This window comes from Palaemon carinicauda, chromosome 4 (assembly GCF_036898095.1).
Source record: "Palaemon carinicauda isolate YSFRI2023 chromosome 4, ASM3689809v2, whole genome shotgun sequence".
Lineage (NCBI taxonomy): Eukaryota > Metazoa > Arthropoda > Malacostraca > Decapoda > Palaemonidae > Palaemon > Palaemon carinicauda.
Genome location: NC_090728.1, coordinates 101,872,105 through 101,893,546, shown reverse-complemented (window position 1 = coordinate 101,893,546; position 21,442 = coordinate 101,872,105). Strand labels below are relative to the sequence as shown.

The 21,442-nt window shown below is 42.7% G+C and overlaps 1 protein-coding gene across 1 annotated transcript in view; it reads left to right on the top strand.

Annotated features, from left to right (window-relative positions):
* Nucleotides 1–21,442, top strand: part of LOC137640084 (5-oxoprolinase) — a 547,197-nt gene that overhangs the window by 425,643 nt on the left and 100,112 nt on the right. Inside the window, exon 19 of the mRNA XM_068372538.1 lies at nucleotides 15,995–16,106. Within this exon, the coding sequence (XP_068228639.1) occupies nucleotides 15,995–16,106 (112 nt within the window). The remainder of the gene's footprint in view (nucleotides 1–15,994; nucleotides 16,107–21,442) is intronic.

Genomic DNA, 21,442 nt, shown 5'->3' with positions numbered 1-21,442 from the left:
CATGACATTTAGGTTCTTGCCATTTCAATATGATCCAAACTTCTTTAGATCAATGAAAGCAAATGTCTATGGAAGTTACTTTATTTTATTTTACTTTAAGGGCTTCTTTTCTGGTCCTATACAGCCGGCAAACCCAACTCCCTACAGGACCTCCACAGTCATTTTATCATGTTGAGATATCGTTTTTTCTTCTCCAACTCTACAAATGTAGTCTTTAAGTCTGTGTGCATTTTATTTTCATCGTATGGTGACTTCCGAGTGAGAATATCCTCTCATGATCATCTCGTAAACAGGAATATTAGAGTACAGTACTTACACTTCAGGTAAAGACAATGGGTTTGTATTGCAATCATTATTCTTGTTTTTGATGAATTATATCTCTTCCATTATAAATCCATTGCTTATTACATGAATTAAATAACACCTTAGGAGGTAGAAATTGCAACTGCTGCCTCTCAAATACTGTACATGAATAAAAAGATCTGGAGTACAAATATATAGAACCCAAAAGGCTCTGAGGACGTGGAGGATTATTAGTTTGGCATGGACCTTATTTGTAAAATTGGGGTTATTATTTTCAAAAGGCTATGAATGAGGAGAAATATGTGGATTTACCCATAATGTAAGGTGTAGCAGTGAGAAGAATATGGACTCTCCCATAACATACATAATATAAGTTGTAACAGTAAATTACCGAGGACTTTGGAAGTTCTACCTTACGTTAGAAAATCATTAAGGTTATACTATGAAGATAAAAGTTGCCCTGCTACAAGGAGACAATGGAGCATAAGTAAAGAAACCTGTTGATGACATCAAATAACATAAAATTTACCAAACTTAGCCGGACACCTCCATGTACCAGTCATACAAAACCAGTGGACATCAGGATTTGTTTTTAAAAGTTTAGAGATTGGGATGCTCTGATCTTCACCTCAGAGGCTTGTTCCTCCTAGATGCTTTCATGTTCCTTTAACAAGACTCACCAAGGTTTATTTCAATATTTCTCTTAATGTTTCTATACCTGACCAGTAGATAAAATTTTGTGAGATGCTTCCACTGAATGCCCTCACAGGAGAAAGAAGTGTTAAGAGTTTAGAGGTGAAGTCTAGGAAACCCCAGGTCTAGTGTCCTGGCCAGAAAATCTATGGAAAAGGACAAACTGATAGTCTTAATCTTTTCCATGTCATTGCTGACAGAATGTGAAGAATCAAATGCTGAAAGGGAGGAATTGTTCAGAGTGAGGTCCTTTAGGAAGGTATTGTCCAATGACTTCAGAGGAGAATTTAGGTTGTCAGAACATCTCTTTCAAAATGTTGCATATTGAAAATTACAAATAAGGTAGAATAAATAAATAAATTACGGGAAAAGTAATAAACTAGGAAAATAGAAAGCAATCAAAATAAGACATTTCAAGAACAGTAACATTATTAAATTAGATCTTGCATATATACATTATAAAAACTTCAAAACACAAGACGAAGAGAAATAGGATAGCGTGCCCGAGTGTACCCTCAAGGAAAATTAAAATTTTCTGTAAATTTTGTGAGATTTATATTTGATTTAGACCAAAATGATTGGTATAAATGCCATCTAATACAACACTACTGCAGAAATGGGTATTTTTTATCATTATAGATAGTAAAATAAGCCTGCTGTATTATGAAGAGGGATTTTGACAGGAGCAAGTCTTCTTTCATTATACCTATTCCAGAAAGTCCAGGGTGAACTGATATTGAGTCTTGAGATTTTGATAATCTAGTTGAAACATCCCTGACCTTCATTCCAAAAGTCAGTAGTTCAGGCCCAAAACAAAGTTCAATAATTTTCATTACCATTCACAACCTGACCATTGTTTTTGTGGAAGAGATGAGAGTTTGGGTGGTCAGTAGTTCTCCCTGTTGATTCCTCAGCAACCATTGCTGTTCCTCCCTGATCCTGGTGTGAATGAAGAGTGATATTGGGTACTGATCAAATATATATAGGTCAGTCTCTACGACAGTTTGACAGGCACAATGACCTGACCTTGCCTCTGTATCTCATAAGTAACCTTTGAACTTTGAGTTATTAATGTTCTTGATTCTACCATAAATCCTCTGAAGGAGGCCGGGTATGTTAACCTCAATGCACCAAGATTTATTGCCTCCAATTCCAAATGGAATCTTTGGAAATGGCACGAGCACGTGATTTGGTAAATTGTGGGTTCATTTATCAGGATAGGGAGAAAGTCTTAAGAATCTTCCAGATGCAAAACCTATACTTTAAGCATTAACATCACGACATAGCCTCTTCGGTCAAGGTAGACATAAGAAAGCTTCAAGCTGAGGAAAACCGTGCAACATTATAGACCATGATCTGCATATACAGACATTAGGTTTGGACTCTGGCATCTCTTAAGGTTTGACTCTTGCTGAAACCTTTTATCTACCTCCACATGGTTCCTTGGTTCTTGGGATGAATATGTGACCCTAATACTGGGACAATTACACTATAATTGGGAAAGTTCTAATAGGGATTAGACTGATCACACAATAGAATTCACATTACAAATATGACACCCACAATTGCAGTCTAGAAGATAAGTTAGTCATCTGTTTATATCAAGAGTTTTATTTAGAGGCCTTCTTCAGTTTGCTACACTACCCATTGAAAAATCACTTTCAAATAAAAGAGGCAATTACAATGTGATGGGAACACTACTGTCAGTTTTAAAACTGATCACATAATAGAAATCACATTACAAATATGACACCCACAACTGCAGTCTAGAAGACGAGTGAGTCATCTGTTTACATCAGCAGGTAAAACTAAGGGCCTCAACTGTGGGCACTTATGTAGGCATGATTCTTAGTCTTTCTAAATCTAAAATCCTAGTGGGTGTAGGGATTACTGTCAGCTACCTGGTAAGAAAACAAAGAAATGAATTTTGGACAGCGTTGATGGACAAGAGCACAACAAGTTAACAGAAATGAAAAAGATTTAAAAAAAAATAAAACTTAAAAAATTTTCTAGTACAGTACTACATGAAAAATTTGTATTTTTCTTAAACTGTTTTTTTCACACACCCCCCACTAGCTCTTCAGTACATCTCAAAATTGTCTCATGACTAGCAACAATAATCAATGCTGGGGGTAGACTCTGTCTTGTTATAGTTTGGGACGGTACATTAGTACTGTACTTGATCTGGGCTACCTATCCTAGGTTAGGGAGCGTTCTCCCTTGCCTTGGTGGCCGCTATCATACAGAGTCTCCTCAATTAGAAAGACCCCTTCTTCTCCCTTCCCACCTATCCCTTTGGTGTAGGCCTGCCTACACACCTCTGTCCTTAGTCCTACAACTCCTCCTGCCGGCGGGGAGTGCCCTCTATCCCTCCCTTGGGGTACCTTAGGGAGGGATGCCGGAGGGGTATAGGATTTTACCCCTTCCATCCCTCCTTACCTTTCTCTCTTTCTATCTTGGTGCCGGTCCCTTGCCGTCTCTACTGCCGGCGATAACCGCCACTACCTCAGGTGACCTTCATTCATAAGATGCCTTCCCCCTCTGAGACGTCAGCCTTCCGGGTGCCGGAGGCTGCCGCCAAACGTCGACATACCGCCGACGTCCCACCCCTTATTTTTACCTAGTAACAGCCGGCCGACTTTCGGAGTCTGCCGCCCACATGCCAGCATTGATTGCCGGCAATCTAGGTATACACCCATATGTATATATCTATCTTATGAATTGATCCAAGGCTCACCATGCAGTCAGCCTTCGGCTGCCGGAGCCGCCGCCCCTGCCGGCGATCCGCCGCTGTGCCGGCGGTCGCCACTGTGGTATTATCCATATAGGATACTCGGTGTGTCTGCCTTGATGCCTTCCACCCTGCAGGACCGGCCTCCGGTGTGCCGTCGGTCTGCCGGAACCCTCATGAGACGCTAAGGGACATGTACCCCTTCCCTGGCTGCCGGCAACATGCCGACAGTCAATATATTGCAGCCAGATGGCCTGGCCACTTCCATATAGGTATTGTTATACCATCCAAATATAGTGGCTATGCTGTCTGATTGCACATTACAATAATTCCAGCAAATTCTGTGTATCTCAGTGCAGTCGATTGCCGGAGCCTTCATTTATTAAGGGGTTTATCCTATTTTCCCCTCTCCCCCAAGGCTCTGAGTGGTCTCAGACCCTGGTGCACTCTGTGGACAATTCCTGTTAAAAGCCTAGCTTGGCTCATCCATACAGATTTCCCTCATTGTGACCCTCGGGTCCAAAGGAATTGTCTATGGATAAGGTTACGTTAAGCGGCTGGGCGGGATTCACAAGTATGTGTCTATCTAGTTCCTTTCCCGCTCATCAATCTTGAACATTAATATGTTATTATAGTTTAAGTTATTCTTAATTTTAGAGTAATGTAAGTCATTCTTATGCCTTCCATGTACTCATGATCTCTTTCTTTTACAGGAGGAGTACTTGAAGTGCGAGAGCAACTTCTGCGGAGTGAAGTGCCTGGACTTCTACGGGCACAAGGCGTGCCGGACCCACGCCCCCTGCGCTGCCAAGAAAGGCGACCTAAAATTTTGGGACCCGCAGAACTGTACAGTCTGCAAGAGTCTGCTCGTTGAGGCGTTCGACGATCCTCCTACTGCGGAGGTAAGGGACATTGCTAGGGAGAAGCTACGCAAGTGGGTGCGTGGCTTCCAAAAGAACGCCACTGGACCGTATCTTCCCAACGAAGACTTGAGGGCTTTGCTTTTTCCAAAAGAATCTAAGGACTCGGTGGTCCCTCGTGAACAAATCCCCACCGTCCAGATCGTGGTCGAACCCGACGTCGTCATGGCACAGTCCATGCGTGAGTGCCATCTTGATTCTGATTCCAAAGGAAAAGTTACGCCTTCAGGGCCATGCCCTTCGGGCTCAACGTGGCTCCACGGATCTTCACCAAGCTGGCAGACGCAATCGTTCAACAGCTACATCCTCAGGGCGTCCAAGTGATGGCCTACCTAGACGACTGGCTAGTCTGGTCGACATTGCCCTAAGATTGTCTAAGAGCCTGCAACAAAGTCACCCAGTTCCTAGAGGACCTGGGCTTCAAGATAAACGCAGAAAAATCTCACCTCTCTCCAGCTCAGAAGTTCCAATGGTTGGGAATCCATTGGGACCTTCAGTCACACCGCCTTTCCATTCCACAGAAGAAAAGGAAGGAAATAGCAGGGTCTGTCAGAAGGCTTCTAAAATCCAAACGGATCTCAAGATGACAACAGGAACAAGTTCTCAGCTCTCTACAGTTCGCCTCTGTAACAAACCCAGTGCTTCGCGCACAGCTAAAGGATGCCGCGGGAGTCTGGAGACGCTTCGCATCCATCGCTCGAAGAGACCTCAAGTGACGGCTTCCGAACAGACTACGCTTACTTCTAAAGCCGTGGTCAGAAGCAAAGGCCCTGAAAAGGTCCCTCCCTCTTCAACACCCGCCTCCATCGATCAACATCCACACGGACGCTTCACTGGAGGGTTGGGGAGGTCACTCCCACCAACAACAGGTTCAAGGAACATGGTATCCTCTATTCAAGACGTTTCACATCAACATCTTTGAGGCCATGGCGGTTCTTCTCACCCTGAAGAAACTCTCCCCGCCTCCCTCGATCCACATCCGTCTGACTCTGGACAACTCGGTGGTAGTCAGATGTCTCAACCGTCAGGGCTCAAGATCGCCCCAGATAAATCAGGTACTTCTTCCGATCTTTCGTTTGGCAGAAAGGAAGAAATGGCACCTGTCTGCAGTTCACCTACAAGAATTCCGCAACGTGATTGCGGACGCTCTATCAAGGACAAGCCCAATAGAGTCGGAATGGTCTCTAGACGCAAGATCATTCTCCTTCATCTCTCACCAAGTCCCGGAACTTCAGATCGATCTCTTCTCGACGAGCGAAAACAATCATCTTCCTCGATATGTGGCCCTGTACGAGGACCCCAAGGCAGAGGCAGTGGATGCCATGTCCCTGGATTGGAACAGATGGTCCAGGATATACCTGTTCCCTCCTCCCAACCTTCTGCTGAAAGACCTATCCAAACTGAGAACCTTCAAAGGGACAGCGGCCCTAGTGGCTCCCAAGTGGCCCCGGAGCAATTGGTATCCCCTGGTCCTGGAGCTGCAGCCCACGCTGATTCCCCTACCGGGCCCAGTTCTCTCTCAACAAGTACAGAAGTCGACTGTCTTTGCTTCATCACTGAAAGTCAGGGACCTTCATCTCATGATTTTCTCTCCTTAGCCGCAAAGAAAAGGTTTGGGATCTCGAAGAAAAGCTTAGACATCCTCGAAGAGTACAAGACTGAGTCTACCAGACGGCAGTACGAATCTTCCTGGAGAAAGTGGGTCTCCTTCGTCAAGGCAAAAATTCCTACGGAAATCACCATTGATTTTTGCATGTCCTTCTTCATTCACCTTCATGGACAAGGCTTAGCGGCCAACACGATTTCCACTTGTAAATCGGCCTTGACTAGACCACTCCTATACGCCTTCCAGATTGATCTGTCCAGTGATATCTTCAATAAACTGCCAAAGGCATGTGCTAGACTACGCCCAGCACCCCCACCAAAACCTATCTCCTGGTCCCTGGACAAGGTGCTCCATTTTGCCTCTAGCCTGGACAACGATTCGTGCCCTCTGAAAGACCTGACTCAAAAAGTTATCTTCCTTTTTGCTCTCGCCTCGGGAGCCTGAGTCAGTGAAATAGTGGCATTATCAAGAGAAGAGGGTCATATCCTGTTCGCGGAGACAGGAGATCTTACCCTCTTCCCCGATCCGACGTTTCTCGCTAAGAATGAACTACCCACCAAGAGATGGGGCCCTTGGAGAATCTGCCCCCTGAAGGAAGATGTCTCTCTATGCCCAGTGGAGAGTCTTAAGGTCTATCTTCGAAGAACTTCAGACTTCGGTGGAGGACAACTCTTCAAAGGAGAAACATCGGGTAGCGACCTGTCACTGAAACAACTAAGAGCGAAAATCACCTACTTCATTTGCAGAGCGGATCCTGACAGTACACCCGCAGGTCACGATCCTAGAAAAGTCGCTTCTTCTCTGAACTTCTTCCAGAGTATGGATTTCGAAAGCCTCAAGAGCTTTACAGGCTGGAAATCACCGCGCGTTTTCTTCAAGCACTACGCAAAACAAGTGCACGAAGTAAAGCATTTCGTGGTAGCTGCAGGTAGTGTTATGAAACCTGCTGCTTAAATCTGCATAGAACAGTGAGTTACTTGGGACTCTAACTCTACAGGTGCCTGTGTTGACCCTATTGTGATACATAGTGATTTAATAGACTGTTCTTTACCAAGGTGAAATGTCATAGACTTTACATGAGTGCCACATGCCCTAGGGCATGATATGTTTTCTTTGAATTTTAAAAGACTGGCGTTCCTATTGAACTTGTGTTTCTAAAAAGCAAAATTTTCCTTTCAGAATCAAGATTACCGTCTTTCATTTCTATGTACATTATTCTTTATTATTGTAAATAAATTCTATATTCATTATTGTAATTACTGCCATAATGGTCTGCAATCCTAAAATAAAATGTCTATTTTATTTCCATGTGCGTCTCTCTTCGCTCCTATTCCTTATCAAGAAATATACGATTGTTATAGTTTCATTTACCCTTTTCCTGATGATCAGAAAGAATAATATAAGTAATTATGTTATATACTCACTCCTACTTTGATAATATTCCTACCCGAATATTAACCTTTTTCCTGCCTCCGAGACCAGCATGATCTCTCCTCCAGGGGAGTAGTAATTATGTTATATACTTACTTATGCTTGATAATATTCCTACCTGAATATTAACCTTTATCTTGTCTCCGAGTCCAGCATAATCTCTCCACCGGGTGAGTAGCTCTTCAATGATCGCTTCGAGATGTCCCTATTGTCCACCAGGACTTCCCTGCCAGGGGGGCAGGAAGCTAGTTCATCATAGAATCTCTGGTAAGGACATGTTCTATAATACTGTTCGAAGCCCTTGGCACTTGGATTAAAGGGGAAAAATCCATGATACATTAATTCTCTGGTACACTTCCATCAAGACGTCATGCCTTGAGCCCAAAAAACGGATTTTGAGCGAAGCGAAAAATCTATTTTTGGGTGAGATAGCCATGACGTCCTGATGGACCCTCCCGTCTATTCTAGTTCAGCCTTTCAGGCCCCTCCCTGACCTACTGTATTGCGGAGATTGGTAGAAGCTGAGCTCAGGATGAGGACGGACGTGACGTCGTTTAGCAATGGCGCCCGTTTGTTTACGTCTCGAGTACCAAAAGTAGCCACGGATGAGAGTAACTTTGGAACGGCTCCTCAGTTACTCAGCCACCTTTCCATATCGAAGTGTTAACTCTATATGGGGTGCAGATAGCTATGTGGTGTGTTAATACACGCGTCCCCTGTTGATATACGATATCCTAGAGGGAAACCTTTAGGGTACTCGCACCAGAAGTTAGAATTCTGTGATAACCTTTGGTTTAATTCTCTGGGAATATCCACTGTAGTTAAATATACCCTAGGAAGCTACTGAAGGAACCTTCCATCGGGACGTCATGGCTATCTCACCCAAAAATAGATTTTTCGCTTCGCTCAAAATCCGTTATCTAGTCATTTCACCCTAGCTTTTGAGATTACCCTCACCCGCTAGGAGGCTAGGCTTGCCTACATAGTTCTGCCATGGCCTAACCCTATCTAGGCACAGAGTTGGTACACCTTGGGTCACTCCTCTGCCGCCTAGGCAGTGCTTGTCCTATGTCTGCAGCCTCTCTTCCTGTGCTATATCCCTCTGACTCCCTTGCCTGGTTAGCCTATCTAGGCAGAGGTGCTGCCTTCTGTCTCTCCTTCCTGTCTTGTCAGCTTGATATATCCCTCTAGCTATGGAGTCTTGACTCCCTTGCCGGGTTAGCCTATCTAGACAGGTGCAGCCTCCTGTATCTGCTTCCAGTCTTGTCAGCTTGAGTTCTTCTAGCACTAGCTGTGTGTTGGCTATGGGTCACCCCCTTTGCTGCCTCAGCTGCAGCCTTAGACTAGTCATCTGCTCTTTCCTATCCCACATCTGAGGAACATTGTCCTCTGGAGTTGGTCAATTAGATCCTGCATGGTTGTCAGGACACCCTTTGAATTTTGAATTCTTAGCGTCCTGGCCGTCTTGTACGGCTCTCATTATGTTATTGGCTGCACCCCCACTTTGTGTAAGTTAATGATAATGATCAGGTTTTGGCTGGTTCTCTTATTATCTGTCTTTCTCTCCTGTACTTCCCCCGAGTGTGGACCCTTTCCTTGGGATTGTCTACTGTCCCCCTTTTAACTTTACAATGTGTCTGCCGCCTTTTATCGACATGTCTGGGGTATTGACAGGCCATTCTTTTCTGGCTACTAGAAATAGTTGCCGCCTCCCAGCTGTTGCTGGTCTAGGCAGTACGATGAGTGTACTTGCCTTCTTAAGCTTTTCTGATAGACCTACTCTAGATGTTCTGATGTTCCTTTGATGTGATCCTTTCCTCCATAGTCCTACCACACTTTCATTATGTTTTGCTTCATAAATCACATCCAGATTTCTGAGGTGTTTGGCATGTGTTCTATTATATTTTGGATTTAGCCATTCTTTAGGTGTAGGATTAGTTAGGATAGGATATATAAAAAAAAAATCCCAATTTTAAAAAGATACATTTTAGTGATGTCCGGTACTCATTTACTTTAATTATCTTTACAGGTCGCTGATGACTTGGAGTGTTCTATGGTCACCTGTACCAGGCGGGACAAATTACCCTGGGGCCACAAACCCTGCCAGAAACATGGAAGTCGCCATGTTTCCAAAGGATCCACTGCAATCTGGGACCCTACTGACTGCAAGATTTGCTGGATCTCCTTCAAACTGGCTTGTGTGCCACTGACGTCTCCTTGGACGTCTGAGATCGAAGTTGGAAGATGCTCCGACACTGGTTAAGAGGCTTCCAGAAGCGCTCTCAAGGTGCCCCTTATCTTCCTTCTCTGGAACTGAAGGACCTCCTCTTTCCCAAGGCTGAGGTGTCCTCCTTTTTTGGTCACCAGTTACTGACGGTCCAACTCCCACAGGTACCAGCAGATCATGCAGATGATGAAGTCCGGGACACTCTGTAAGTCATGTGCCTGGAAATGGACGACATGTCTACTACTACTGTTTCATCAGAGAAGGAGAGGATCCTGCTGACCACGGAAGCCTTGGAAGAATCATTGGATGTACATCAGGTGAGTGCAGCTCCCAATGCCTCTTTACTTTCTACCCAAGCCCCAGCTTCCTCCTCCACCCCGGTTCCGATATTAGACAAACCTTCGCTACCCAGTAATTTAGAACTAATGGTATTCATGAAAGCTTTCATGGGAAATTTAACCGCCAAATATGAACGTTCTTGAGCAGATCTAACAGCGAGGATAGAAGCGTTGCAACAGGCACCTGCTTTTGAGGCTCCCCCAGCTTCAAGCCTATCAGCGTGCACTGTTGAGAACCCGTGGCGCTATGCAGAGAATATGACCTTAACCAAAGGGTTCCTTCATATTGGGGATGGTTTGGGTTCCAAGCCAGTTTATGAAATGGAATTCTTTCCATTGATCGATAGCTATCCTTACTGTTACGTAAGGCTTAACTCGGATGTGTCCATTAGGGATGATACGATCCCTAAGGAAACAATCATTCTGGATCATAGCAAGGCTCAATTCCTTTAGGTTAGGAAGTTACAGACAGCTGAATTCACTAATACCCAACTTTCTGCCTTTGGCAGGAAACAGGCCCCCTGAAGATACTGTCTTTCCCTTTGTCTCTAAAAGCTTAGATATTGAAAGCAGTAAGGGAGAACAGACCCTTTCCAGTGCTAGAAGAATGTAAACGTGTCTCTCAAGCCCTTCCTTACAATTCGAACATTGAGAGGACGTCGGAGGCAAACAGTTTAATGAGAAACTGCCTAGGATTCCCGAATCCCTGTTGAAATGGGAGAACTGGAAGCTAAAGAGAGATTTTCTGCCTCCTTATCCTTCCAATCTTATCTAGAGATGCTTATTGGAAACTATTCCAAATCTGATCTCTTCCCTGTTTTGGCTAAAACTCGCCTAATCATGTTTCATACGGATCTCCATGTTTTCGTCCTAGCCAGGAGAGCATGTAGAGGATACGTCCTAGCCGCTGCTATGATCAGACATGAACACAGAAAACTGATCGACTCCAACATCTCGGGGAAGGATCTCTTCCCTGAGAAGCTGGTTAAAGAAGTCATGGACAAAGCAGCTCAGGAGAACAAGAGCCTTATTGACAAGTGGGGTTTTTTCTTCTAAACAAAAATTTACCCCCATTGAAGGACCTCATCCCAAAGGCTAGAAGCCCAGAAGTCGCTTCAAAGGAAGGAAATCCTTTCCTGTTGTGACAGCCTCAGTTGCCGCCATTCCTCAGACTGTGTACACGGTCCCCCAGCAGTACGTTTCACAGTCACCAGCATTCAACCCGCTTTAAGAGAGCTACCACCACTTTTCACCCTGCCAAAGCTCATAGGAAGGGTTCTGGTAACAGGGGAAGGTCTGGAAGAGGCGGTCAAACTAGAGGCCGAGGAAGTAGATTCAAGACGTCTACTAAAGTTGCAGGTCCTTCGCAACAACAATGAGGAGCTTCCGGTAGGGGGACGACTTCACTTGTTCAGGGATCAATGGGAGTTCGATCCATTGGCTCATAGCATAGTCTCAAAAGGGCTAGGCTGATAATGGAGACAGAAACCACCCCAGTTCAAGAGGTTCTTTCAACCCACAACCCCCTTTTTGGAGAATTACATTCAGGACCTTCTCCGGAAAGGAATCATCCATTGCACAAAATCCATGAACTTTCAAGGGCGGCTATTCTGCGTGCACAAGAAAGATTCGAACACTCTTCGAACTATTCTGGACTTGTTCCCACTTAACAAATCCATTCTGAACGGCACGTTCCAGAAGCTGACTATCTCGTAATTACGGACCCTACTACCCCATGGAGCCTACACCGTCTCCATAGACCTTACAGATGCCTATTGGCATCATCTGGTAGGTCGGCGCTTCTCCCCCTACCTTGGTTTCAGACTGGCAAGAAAGGCCTACGTAATCAAATCTTTGCCCTTCGGACTCATTATAGCTCCAAGGATTTTCACGAAACTAGTCGAGGCCATTGTTCAACAACTTTGGAACAGAGGTCTTCAGGTGATGGTGTACCTGGATGACTGGTTAGTCTGGGCTGCAACGAAGTCAGTATGTCTTCAAATTGCCCAAGAGGTCATGAAGTTCCTACAATCTATGGGCTTCCAAATCAACCTCGAGAAGTCCAGGCTATCTCCAGCTCGGAAATTCAAGTGGCTAGGACTTCACTGGAACCTACAATCACACACCCTCTCTCTACCACAAGGCAAGAGAAAGGAAATCACAAATTCGGTCAGGTGCCACTGGAACCTACAATCACACACCCTCTCTCTACCACAAGGCAAGAGAAAGGAAATCACAAATTCGGTCAGGTGCCTACTTCGTTCAAAAGTACTCACCGGACGTCAACAAGAAAGGGTTTTGGGGTTGTTACAGTTCGGTGCCGTGACGGACCCAATCCTGAAAGCAAGGCTCAAAGAATCCAACAGAGTTTGGAGAAGAAAGGCATCCAATGCTAGGAGAGATCTTCGTCACAACACCCCAGCCTTACTGCGGAAGCAGCTCAGGCGGTGGTCCACTGCCAAGAGTCTATCGAACGACGTCCCTCTTCAGTACCCTCCTCCTTCCGTGACTATTCACACGGATGCCTCGGAACAAGGTTGGGAGGACACTCCTCTTTCAAGAAACTACAAGGTCAGTGGTCAATCACATTTCAGAAGTTTCAAGTCAATGTTCTGGAGGCTATGGCAGTGTTTCTGATTCTGAAGAGACTACAGTATGCCCAAAGATGAAATCACACATCAAATTGGTCATCGGCAACAACACAATAGTGCACTGTGTCAATAGACAGGGCTCCAGATCTCCTCAGATCAACCATGTAATCCTAGCCATTCTGTCTTTAGAAAAAAGGAGGAAATGGCATCTTTCAGCAGTTCACCTCTTAGGGGTTCGCAATGTGACGGCAGACGCCCTATTGAGATCCAAGCCTCAGAGAACAGAATGGTTTCTGGGCAAAAAATCAGTCTGTTTCATCCTTGAGCAAGTCCCGGGACTGCAAATCGATCTCTTTGTGACGAGCTTCAACAAAAAGCTTCCCCGGTATATAGCACCAAACTTGGACTCGGAAACGACAGGAATGGATGCGGTGTCTCTGGATTGGAACCAGTGAACCAGTGGTCTCATCTACCTTTTTCCTCCATTCAACCTCCTACTGAAGGTACTGAACAAACTGCAGACTTTCAAGGGAACAGCAGCTCTGGGTGGCTCCCAAGTGGCCCAAGAGCAATTGGTACCCTCTTGTTCTGGAACTCAAACCCCTCCAGATCCCTCTACCATCTCAAGTGCTGTTCCAGGTTGTTCAAGTGACAACTGTGTTCGCTTTCTCTTGGATAACGAAAACCCTTCAGCTAATAATTTTCTCACCCTCGTGGTTTAAAGAAAATTCGGAGTTGAAAGGGAAAGAATTGATTTCTCTGAAGAGTACAAGTCCAACACCACAAAACGACAATATTTGTGTTCTTGGAAAAAATGGGTTGCGTTTGTGAAAAGTCATCAGCCCTCTTCTATTTCTATGGACTTCTGTATTTCTTTCTTCATTTCACTACACGATCAAGGTCTAGCCTCTACAACTATTGCCTCATGTAAATTGACACTAACTAGACCGATCGCTTTTGGTATCGAACTCAATATCGAGCTATTCACTAAGATCCCGAAGGTTTATGCCAAACTGAAACCTAATGCTTCTCCCAAGGCTATTTCATGGTCGTTGGATAATGTCTTGCACTTTGCCTCTTTGATAGATAACGCCTCTGTCTCTCTGAGGGATCTTACTCAAAAATCATTGTTTTTGCTTGCTATGGCTTCTGGTGCAGTCAGTGAGATTGTGACCCTTTCAAGGGATGATGGCCGCATTGAATTCTCAGATTTGGGAGAGGTAAACCTTTATCCAGATCCTGCATTCTTGGCGAAGATCAAACTTCCCACGAAATGCTGGGTACCCTGGAAAATTGTACCACTACAGGAGGACCCTTCTCTGTGCCCCATGGAGAGCCATAAAGTCTACCTATCCAAGAGCCAACCCTTTTAAGGCAGTCAACTTTTTAAAGGGGAGTGGACAGGAACTAACCTCTCTCTGCAACAGCTAAGATCCAAACTCACCTACTTCATCAGAAGGGCTGACCTAGAAAGTATTCCAGCGGGTCATGACCCTAGAAAAGTTGCCTCTTCCTTAAAATTTTTCCCATCTATATCCTTTGCAGGCATACAGGCTGACACAGGATGGAAATCTTCAAGAGTGATCTTCAAACATTACCTATGCCAGTTGGAAGAGATTAATCACTTCGTGGTGGCCGCTGGTAGTGTGAATATACCAGCTTCATAAGTGTTGTATATGGAATTTTGTAAACTGTATGGTTAGGACTTCTCAGTCTACATTGTGCAAGGGGACTCATGTTCCTCTTTTCAATGTACTATTTAATATTATAAAGAGTCAAAGGTGATATTTTTCCATGCATGTCATGATTGTTACTATTTTATTATTCTGTTAGATAATTTTGAGGTTGGAAAACTCCGGTTTTCTGTATATATCTACTGCATATAATGTTACAATTGATTACTGTTACATATAGGCATCTTTTGGAAACAATAAAAGACTGTTGTTCCTTTTTGCATTTCCTTTCATTTGACCTACTGTACAAAATAAAAGTAGCGTACCTCAATTTTGAACCCTCCTTTTACAGACTTTGGTCTTTTCATCTTCTCCACAGTGAGTGGGACTGTGACATTGATTTCCTTTGCTCCCACTTTTTACAAACATATCGCTTGCACCATAGCTTGATACCATAGTTACCAATGCTACAGGAAGTGTGATTATGTCTATGGAGTGTAAAGGGTTAAAACTCTCCTGGCCACAACTGAGAATAATAATTCTTTGGTACATTTCCATCAGGACGACATGGCTCGAGCCCAAAAAATAGATTTTGACATAGGAAAAATCTATTTTTGAGTGAGATAGCCATGTCCTCCTAATGGCCTGCCCGTTATTTTCCATCCGCTCCCAATTCTCAGTGTGGGACCTCGCGTCATGCGATGGCTGCTCCTGGAACGGTTCAACAGTAAACGTGTCAGTTATAGCACATTGAGATTGGGAGTTGTAATGGCTCACTTGCCTATGGCTCACTTGCCTATGTCCTTCCCTCTACCCTTATCCTTCAAGACACGGTTAACTCTATTCTGGGAAGGATATTAACATGTCCCTGATTTATACACGATATCTCTCGGGATATTCGCTCCAGAGGTCAGAACTCTGTTGATACCTCTAAAGTAGAATTTCTCTGGTATATCACTCGCAGAAATAGTCCAAGTAGAAGCTGCTATTGAGGAACTTCCATCACGATGACATAGCTATCTCACCCAATCGTAGATTTTTCTACGTCAAAATCCGTTTTATTATATCACCTAAGAAATGTATAGGTTGGTTGACTCAACTGTATTGTGAGAAATGCTTACCCTCCTTGACTGGAATGCTTACATGTTAAACAAATGTATTCTATGTCCAAGAGAATGTCACAGGGAGGTCAATGTAAATTCATTAGACCTTAAGCTGGTGCTTGATTTTGGTGTGGGCTTATATAGCTTATACAAATATTCTTAGTATAGTGTATGTACAATAAGTATATTTACTTGCAACATGTTTAAGTATTTGCTAATTTCTTTTGTAATCCATAAAAGCTTATACAGTATTTAATATCTTATTTAGTGATATATTTTTTATATGGTGTGACCATCCTCTATCCCTAATACTTTAGCATTTAAATAACATTGTCACCTATTTTGTGAGATAATTTATCATGATATTTTATATTTCAGGGGTACAGGACCAGAAGTTTGGGGAAATTGTAATGCTCCAAGGGCAATTACTGTATCAGCAATAATATATTGCCTTCGGTGCATGGTGGGACATGACATTCCACTTAATCAGGTAAGAAAGAGCTAGGAGATACTGTATAATTTCTAGCATTTTTGCCCTAACTACTTTATTATTAAAACTTGTTTGTTCCCACACAAAATACATACCATTGTTCTTAAGATACAGAGATGATTTTGATGTAAGCTAGAAAAGACCATAGAATTCAGTAAGAAGGTAGTTAATAACAAGTGCTGTGTGTGTGGGACACCCCACCACCTGTCTGAAGATCCTCCCTTTGTTTTCAGCTACAACAAAGTACAGACGTACTATTGTATCTTTAATCAAACTTTTTATTTTCTTCTTTCAGGAAGGGAATGCTGGTTGATGTTTGCTGTATTAATGAATGTGAAGCATGAGATGCATACTTTCCAGGAAAGGGGAGGACATTGCAACCGGTTTATGTGTAAACCGGCTGTAGATCCACACTCTCCCTATACATCTTGTAAGGGTCATGATTCTTCACAGTCATCCCCATGTCCGAATCAAGGTTGTGTCCTCTTGTGCAGTGGCAGGCGTACATTCTGAGGAGGAAGTAAAGAGCAAAGCCTTCTCCAGTATTTGATTTGGCAATGGTCTAGAAGCCGCTGAAGAATTATTTTACTTCTTGCGCCTCCTCAGTTGGTGTGTCTGCTGATGCCACTCCTTCGCATTTGCTGTGGTTTGGTCCCTGGGGAGTATGCTTCAGGAGTAAAGAGTCCTTGGATGACCTCTTAAATATTCAGAAATACTTGTCACTGCCTTCACTCTAGAGTTAATATTTTGATCCACAATTGTTTTTCTATATCTGTTGAGGTACTCACTTTTGTGTCATGAGTTAAATTCTTGGGGGAGGTTGGAAATATAGTGAAGTTTCCATGAGAATTAGTATCACCATTATATTTAGGAAAGGTTGCAGCCCATCTCTAACCCTCTTGCAGGTAAATTCTAATGCAAAACTATCCCCAAATGCCATTCCGATAGTATTGAGGTCCTCTTTTGATGCTCTCTATTCACAAAAAGTTGATATTAACATAATGGTTTGTGGGAGGTTTGTGATCCTGCTGAAGACTCTTGTACACTAGAGCTCTAGGAGGTGAGGTATTTAAGATCTCTTTGGGTATATCCAGTTTTGGTATGGTATTGTTTATATTGTACTTTATCCAGGATGTAGCCAATTACCTCATCCTTGGGAGATTGTTGGAAAGGCTCAAGATGTCAGTGGACATGATAATAAAAGTTGAACTCTACTTCTGACTTTTTTTAGAAGTCATGTACAGTCATCGGCAAATAAAGTGTTGTCACTCCCGTTCCACTGACTCCCTAAAATCTGTAGATGATGGAAACTTGGAGGCCGGGTCAGAAACCTCCCCATATGGGGGTGTTGTTAAGTGTTGAAAGGAAAGGGCAAAGCTTTTAGGGGACATGGGGGTGGAAAGCACGATTTGTGACGAGAGAAGTTCCAGTTTTTCATTTCCTAATAAAATTTCCTTTCTTGTCCCAAAATTGTAATTATGTTTTGATATTCTGTGTTTTTATAACCTCACTGATATGATTAAAGTAGTAAAAACATGAAACAATTTAATAACAGCAACTAAAAAACTCATGAATTCTGTTCTCAAATATGATAATCCTGTCCTATTGTTTGATATGTATTTTAAGTCTTTAAAACTGAAATATGAAAAAGACTGAAGTTGAAATTATTGGGCTTGGTAATAATTCCTATCTTTTATATCTGATTTTAAGCGGATCTGAGAACGTCCTCCAACTAAACCATTTTTTTGCTTAAGAAACTTCAACCTTGATGTGACTCTGTTAATGTTCTTATAGAATGGCAAATACTTAACTTTTTAAAAAAAAGTCTTCATATTGGCCTATTATATTAATTTCAGTTATTATTTAATTTTTCTTTAATTGGCACTTGTATACTAATAATTTTTGAGAATTAGATACTGTAAGCTATGTTTTCTCATTAGAAGCTTGCACTGACAGTTATCATCCTATTACCATATTTTTTTTTCAAATGTTACAGATACCAGAGCATTAACAAAAGCATTATATGGATTAGATAATGAATAGCTCTAGGCATTTTTTGAATATTTTATTTAACAGGTCAAGTTAAGAAATACTTATACATAAAACTCATGAAGTATGTCAAATTTCAATATATAACTTTTTATAAATTTCATCTTTCCTAATTCATTATTTTCACAGTTTTCAAAATAACATGATTCTATATTTACTTTTTAAGTTTTATTATTATTATTATTATTATTATTATTATTATTATTATTATTATTACATGCTAAGCTACAACCATTGTTGGAAAAGCAGGATGCTATAAACCCAGGGAATCCAACAGGGAAAATAGCCCAGTGAGGAAGGGAAACAAGGAAAAAATTTAATGTTTTAAGAAGAGTAACAACATTAAAATAAATATCTCCTATATAAACTATAAAAACTATTTTGAATGCTTGTTAACTTGAATTAGCCGTGAAAAAGAATTGTGAATATCAATATAAAACTGATATTCAAAAAGTAAAATTAACAGAAAATGGATTTTTATTAAAGTGAAAAATCTATTTTTGGGTGAGAGGGCCATGTCGTCCTGATGGAAGAGTTCCTATAGGTAGCTTTCTAATGGATATTTGCTACAGTGATACTCCCAGTGAATTAAACCAAAGGTCTCCAGGATTCCAACTCATGGCACGAGTATCCAATAAAGGATATTATATAATATCAGGGGACGTATTTTAGATACGACACATGGTAATCTTACCCGCGAATAGATTTAACGCTTCGATGTAAGGGGGAAGAGTGGTAAAAGAAAGGGGTGCTGTTCTAGGTATCCGGTGGATCTCCTTCCCTACTACTACTGTGATGCCATTCCTATTCTTGCCATTAAGCGGAAATGGCCACAGATAAGTAATTTTGGGAGGGATCAGCAAAAGGGTGGGTTCCATCAGGACGACATGGCCCTCTCACCTAAAATTAGCTTTTTCACTTTGATCAAAATTCGTTTTTTGGGCTCAGGCCATGTCGTGCTGATTGAAGTATACTAGAGAATTATCTTGTAATTACTATTAGCTGAGGGTTTGTGTATGTGCCTTCTACCTTGAATAGATTCTCCTTATTTGGTCGACTAGACCTATATGTGAAAATCCAGAGATTTTTCACGCATACCAAGCCTAGAGCTGGCTTAGTGCATCCTGCCTTCCAACAGGGAAATGTTGATGTCGACAATAAGGATTCAAGTTTTGTATTTCCCATCGGAACGAAAGGGTAGAGTTTCAAACATACCCTGTTCACTTACCTTAAGTACTTAAGGTCATGATCATTCCTTTAGAAAATAATAATATGACTTCAAGAACCTAAACCCCATAAAGGGTTTAGTAAAACTCTAACATACTTTATTAGCTTATAACTGAGAGAGCCGTGATAAGATGCAAATACGGTTAAGTATTTTGTTATGCAACTAGATTATCAAAATGTAATTACAACAAAGTATGTATCTGATCCAGTATACAACACATCGAACACATATTTTCTCGTGTAGAAAAAATATACAAAATACATTATCAAAATAATGCCACTCAATGGAAGATGTGAAAACCTAATCTATCTGACATCGTCAGTTGTTCGGAAATGCATAAGACAACGTAACGCGAACGTTTACTCGGCACTGGTGTATTGATCAGATATGCACCTACGCAGAACAGTGCGTCAACCATAGTTGTGATCTGCACAAGTGAGTACGTATGCCCATACACCCGAAGCACTGTAAAGTCATAAAACAGTCCACTGTTCATCGCAGCACTAGACGGCAGGTTTAATTACACTACCGGCCGCCACCACAAAATGTTTTATCTCTTGTACTTGCTTCGCGTAATGTTTGTAGAAGACCCTGGATGACTTCTACCCAGTGTACGAGCGGAGTCTCTCAAAGTCCATATGCTGAAAGAAGTTCAACGACGAAGCAACTTTCCTCGGATCGTGACCCGCGGGTGTACTGTCAGGATCCGTCCTGCGAATAAAGTAGGTGAGCTTCGCTCTCAGTTGTTTTAAAGATGGGTTCGATCCTGAGGTTTCGCCTCTGAAGAGCTGTCCTCCCTTGAAGTTTAAAGTTCGAAGATAGACCTTAAGACACTACTGAGCAGAGAGAGGCATCTTCCTTCAATGGGTAGATTCTCCAAGGACCCCAGCTCTTGCTGGGTAGCTCGTTCTTAACGAGAAAGGCAGGATCGGGAAATAAATTGAGTTCTCCTGAGTCCAGGAACTGAATATGGCCTTCGTTTCTAGATAAGGCCTCTATTTCACCAACTCTAGCCCCTGAGGCTATTGTGAACAGAAAGATAACTTTCTGTGTCAAATCCTTTAGAGTACAGTTCTCATTATCCAGGTTCGAAGCATAGTGCGAGACTTTGTCCAAAGACAGCGTGATGGGCTTTTTTGGGGCTGCAGGTTTGAGTCTAGCACATGCTTTCAGAATCTTATTAAAGATTTCACCTGAGAGGTCCACCTCAAAAGCATACAGAAGTGGTCTAGCCAGGGCCGACTTACAAGAAGTAATTGTTGTGGAGGCCAGTCCTTATTCGTGGTGTATGAAGAATGCAAGACAGAAATCTATCGATATTTCTGTTGGTTTCCTTTCTTTCACAAAGGTCACCCATTTCTTCCATGACGATTCGTACTGTCTCCTAGTAGAACATGACCTGTACTCTTCGATGAAGTCAACTTTATCTCTTGAGATTCCGAACCTTTTGCTCGCCGCTAGGGCGAGGAAATCATGAGATGTAGGTTGTTGGTTCTCGAGGATGAAGTGTAGACAGTCGACTTCTGGACCGGTTAGGACAGCACTGGATTCGGCAGTGGAAACAGCTTCAGATTCCACTCTAGGACTAGGGGGAACCAAATGCTCTTGGGCCACTTGGGGGCTACCACTGCTGCCGTCCCTCTGAAGGATCTCAGCTTGTCGAGGACTTTTAGCAGGAGGTTGGTTTGTGGAAACAGGTAAATATAATTCTATCTCTTCCAGTCTGGAGACATGCTATCCATCGCTTCTGCTTGAGTGTCCAGGTAAGGGGCTACGTAACGAGATAGTTTCTTGTTGTCGCTCATTGCGAAGAGGTCGATCTGCAGTTCTGGGACTTATCCTAAGATGAAGGAGAATGAGTCTGCGTCCAAGGACCATTCTGTCTCTATGGGCTTTCGCCTGGATAGAGCGTCCGCTGTCACATTTTGGAACCCTTATAGATGAACTGCTGATAAGTGCCATCTCTTCTTCCTTGCCAGGTAGAAGATGGCTAACATCACATGGTTTATGTGAGGTGATCTCGAGCCTTGTCGATTTAGACACTTTACTATCACCTCGT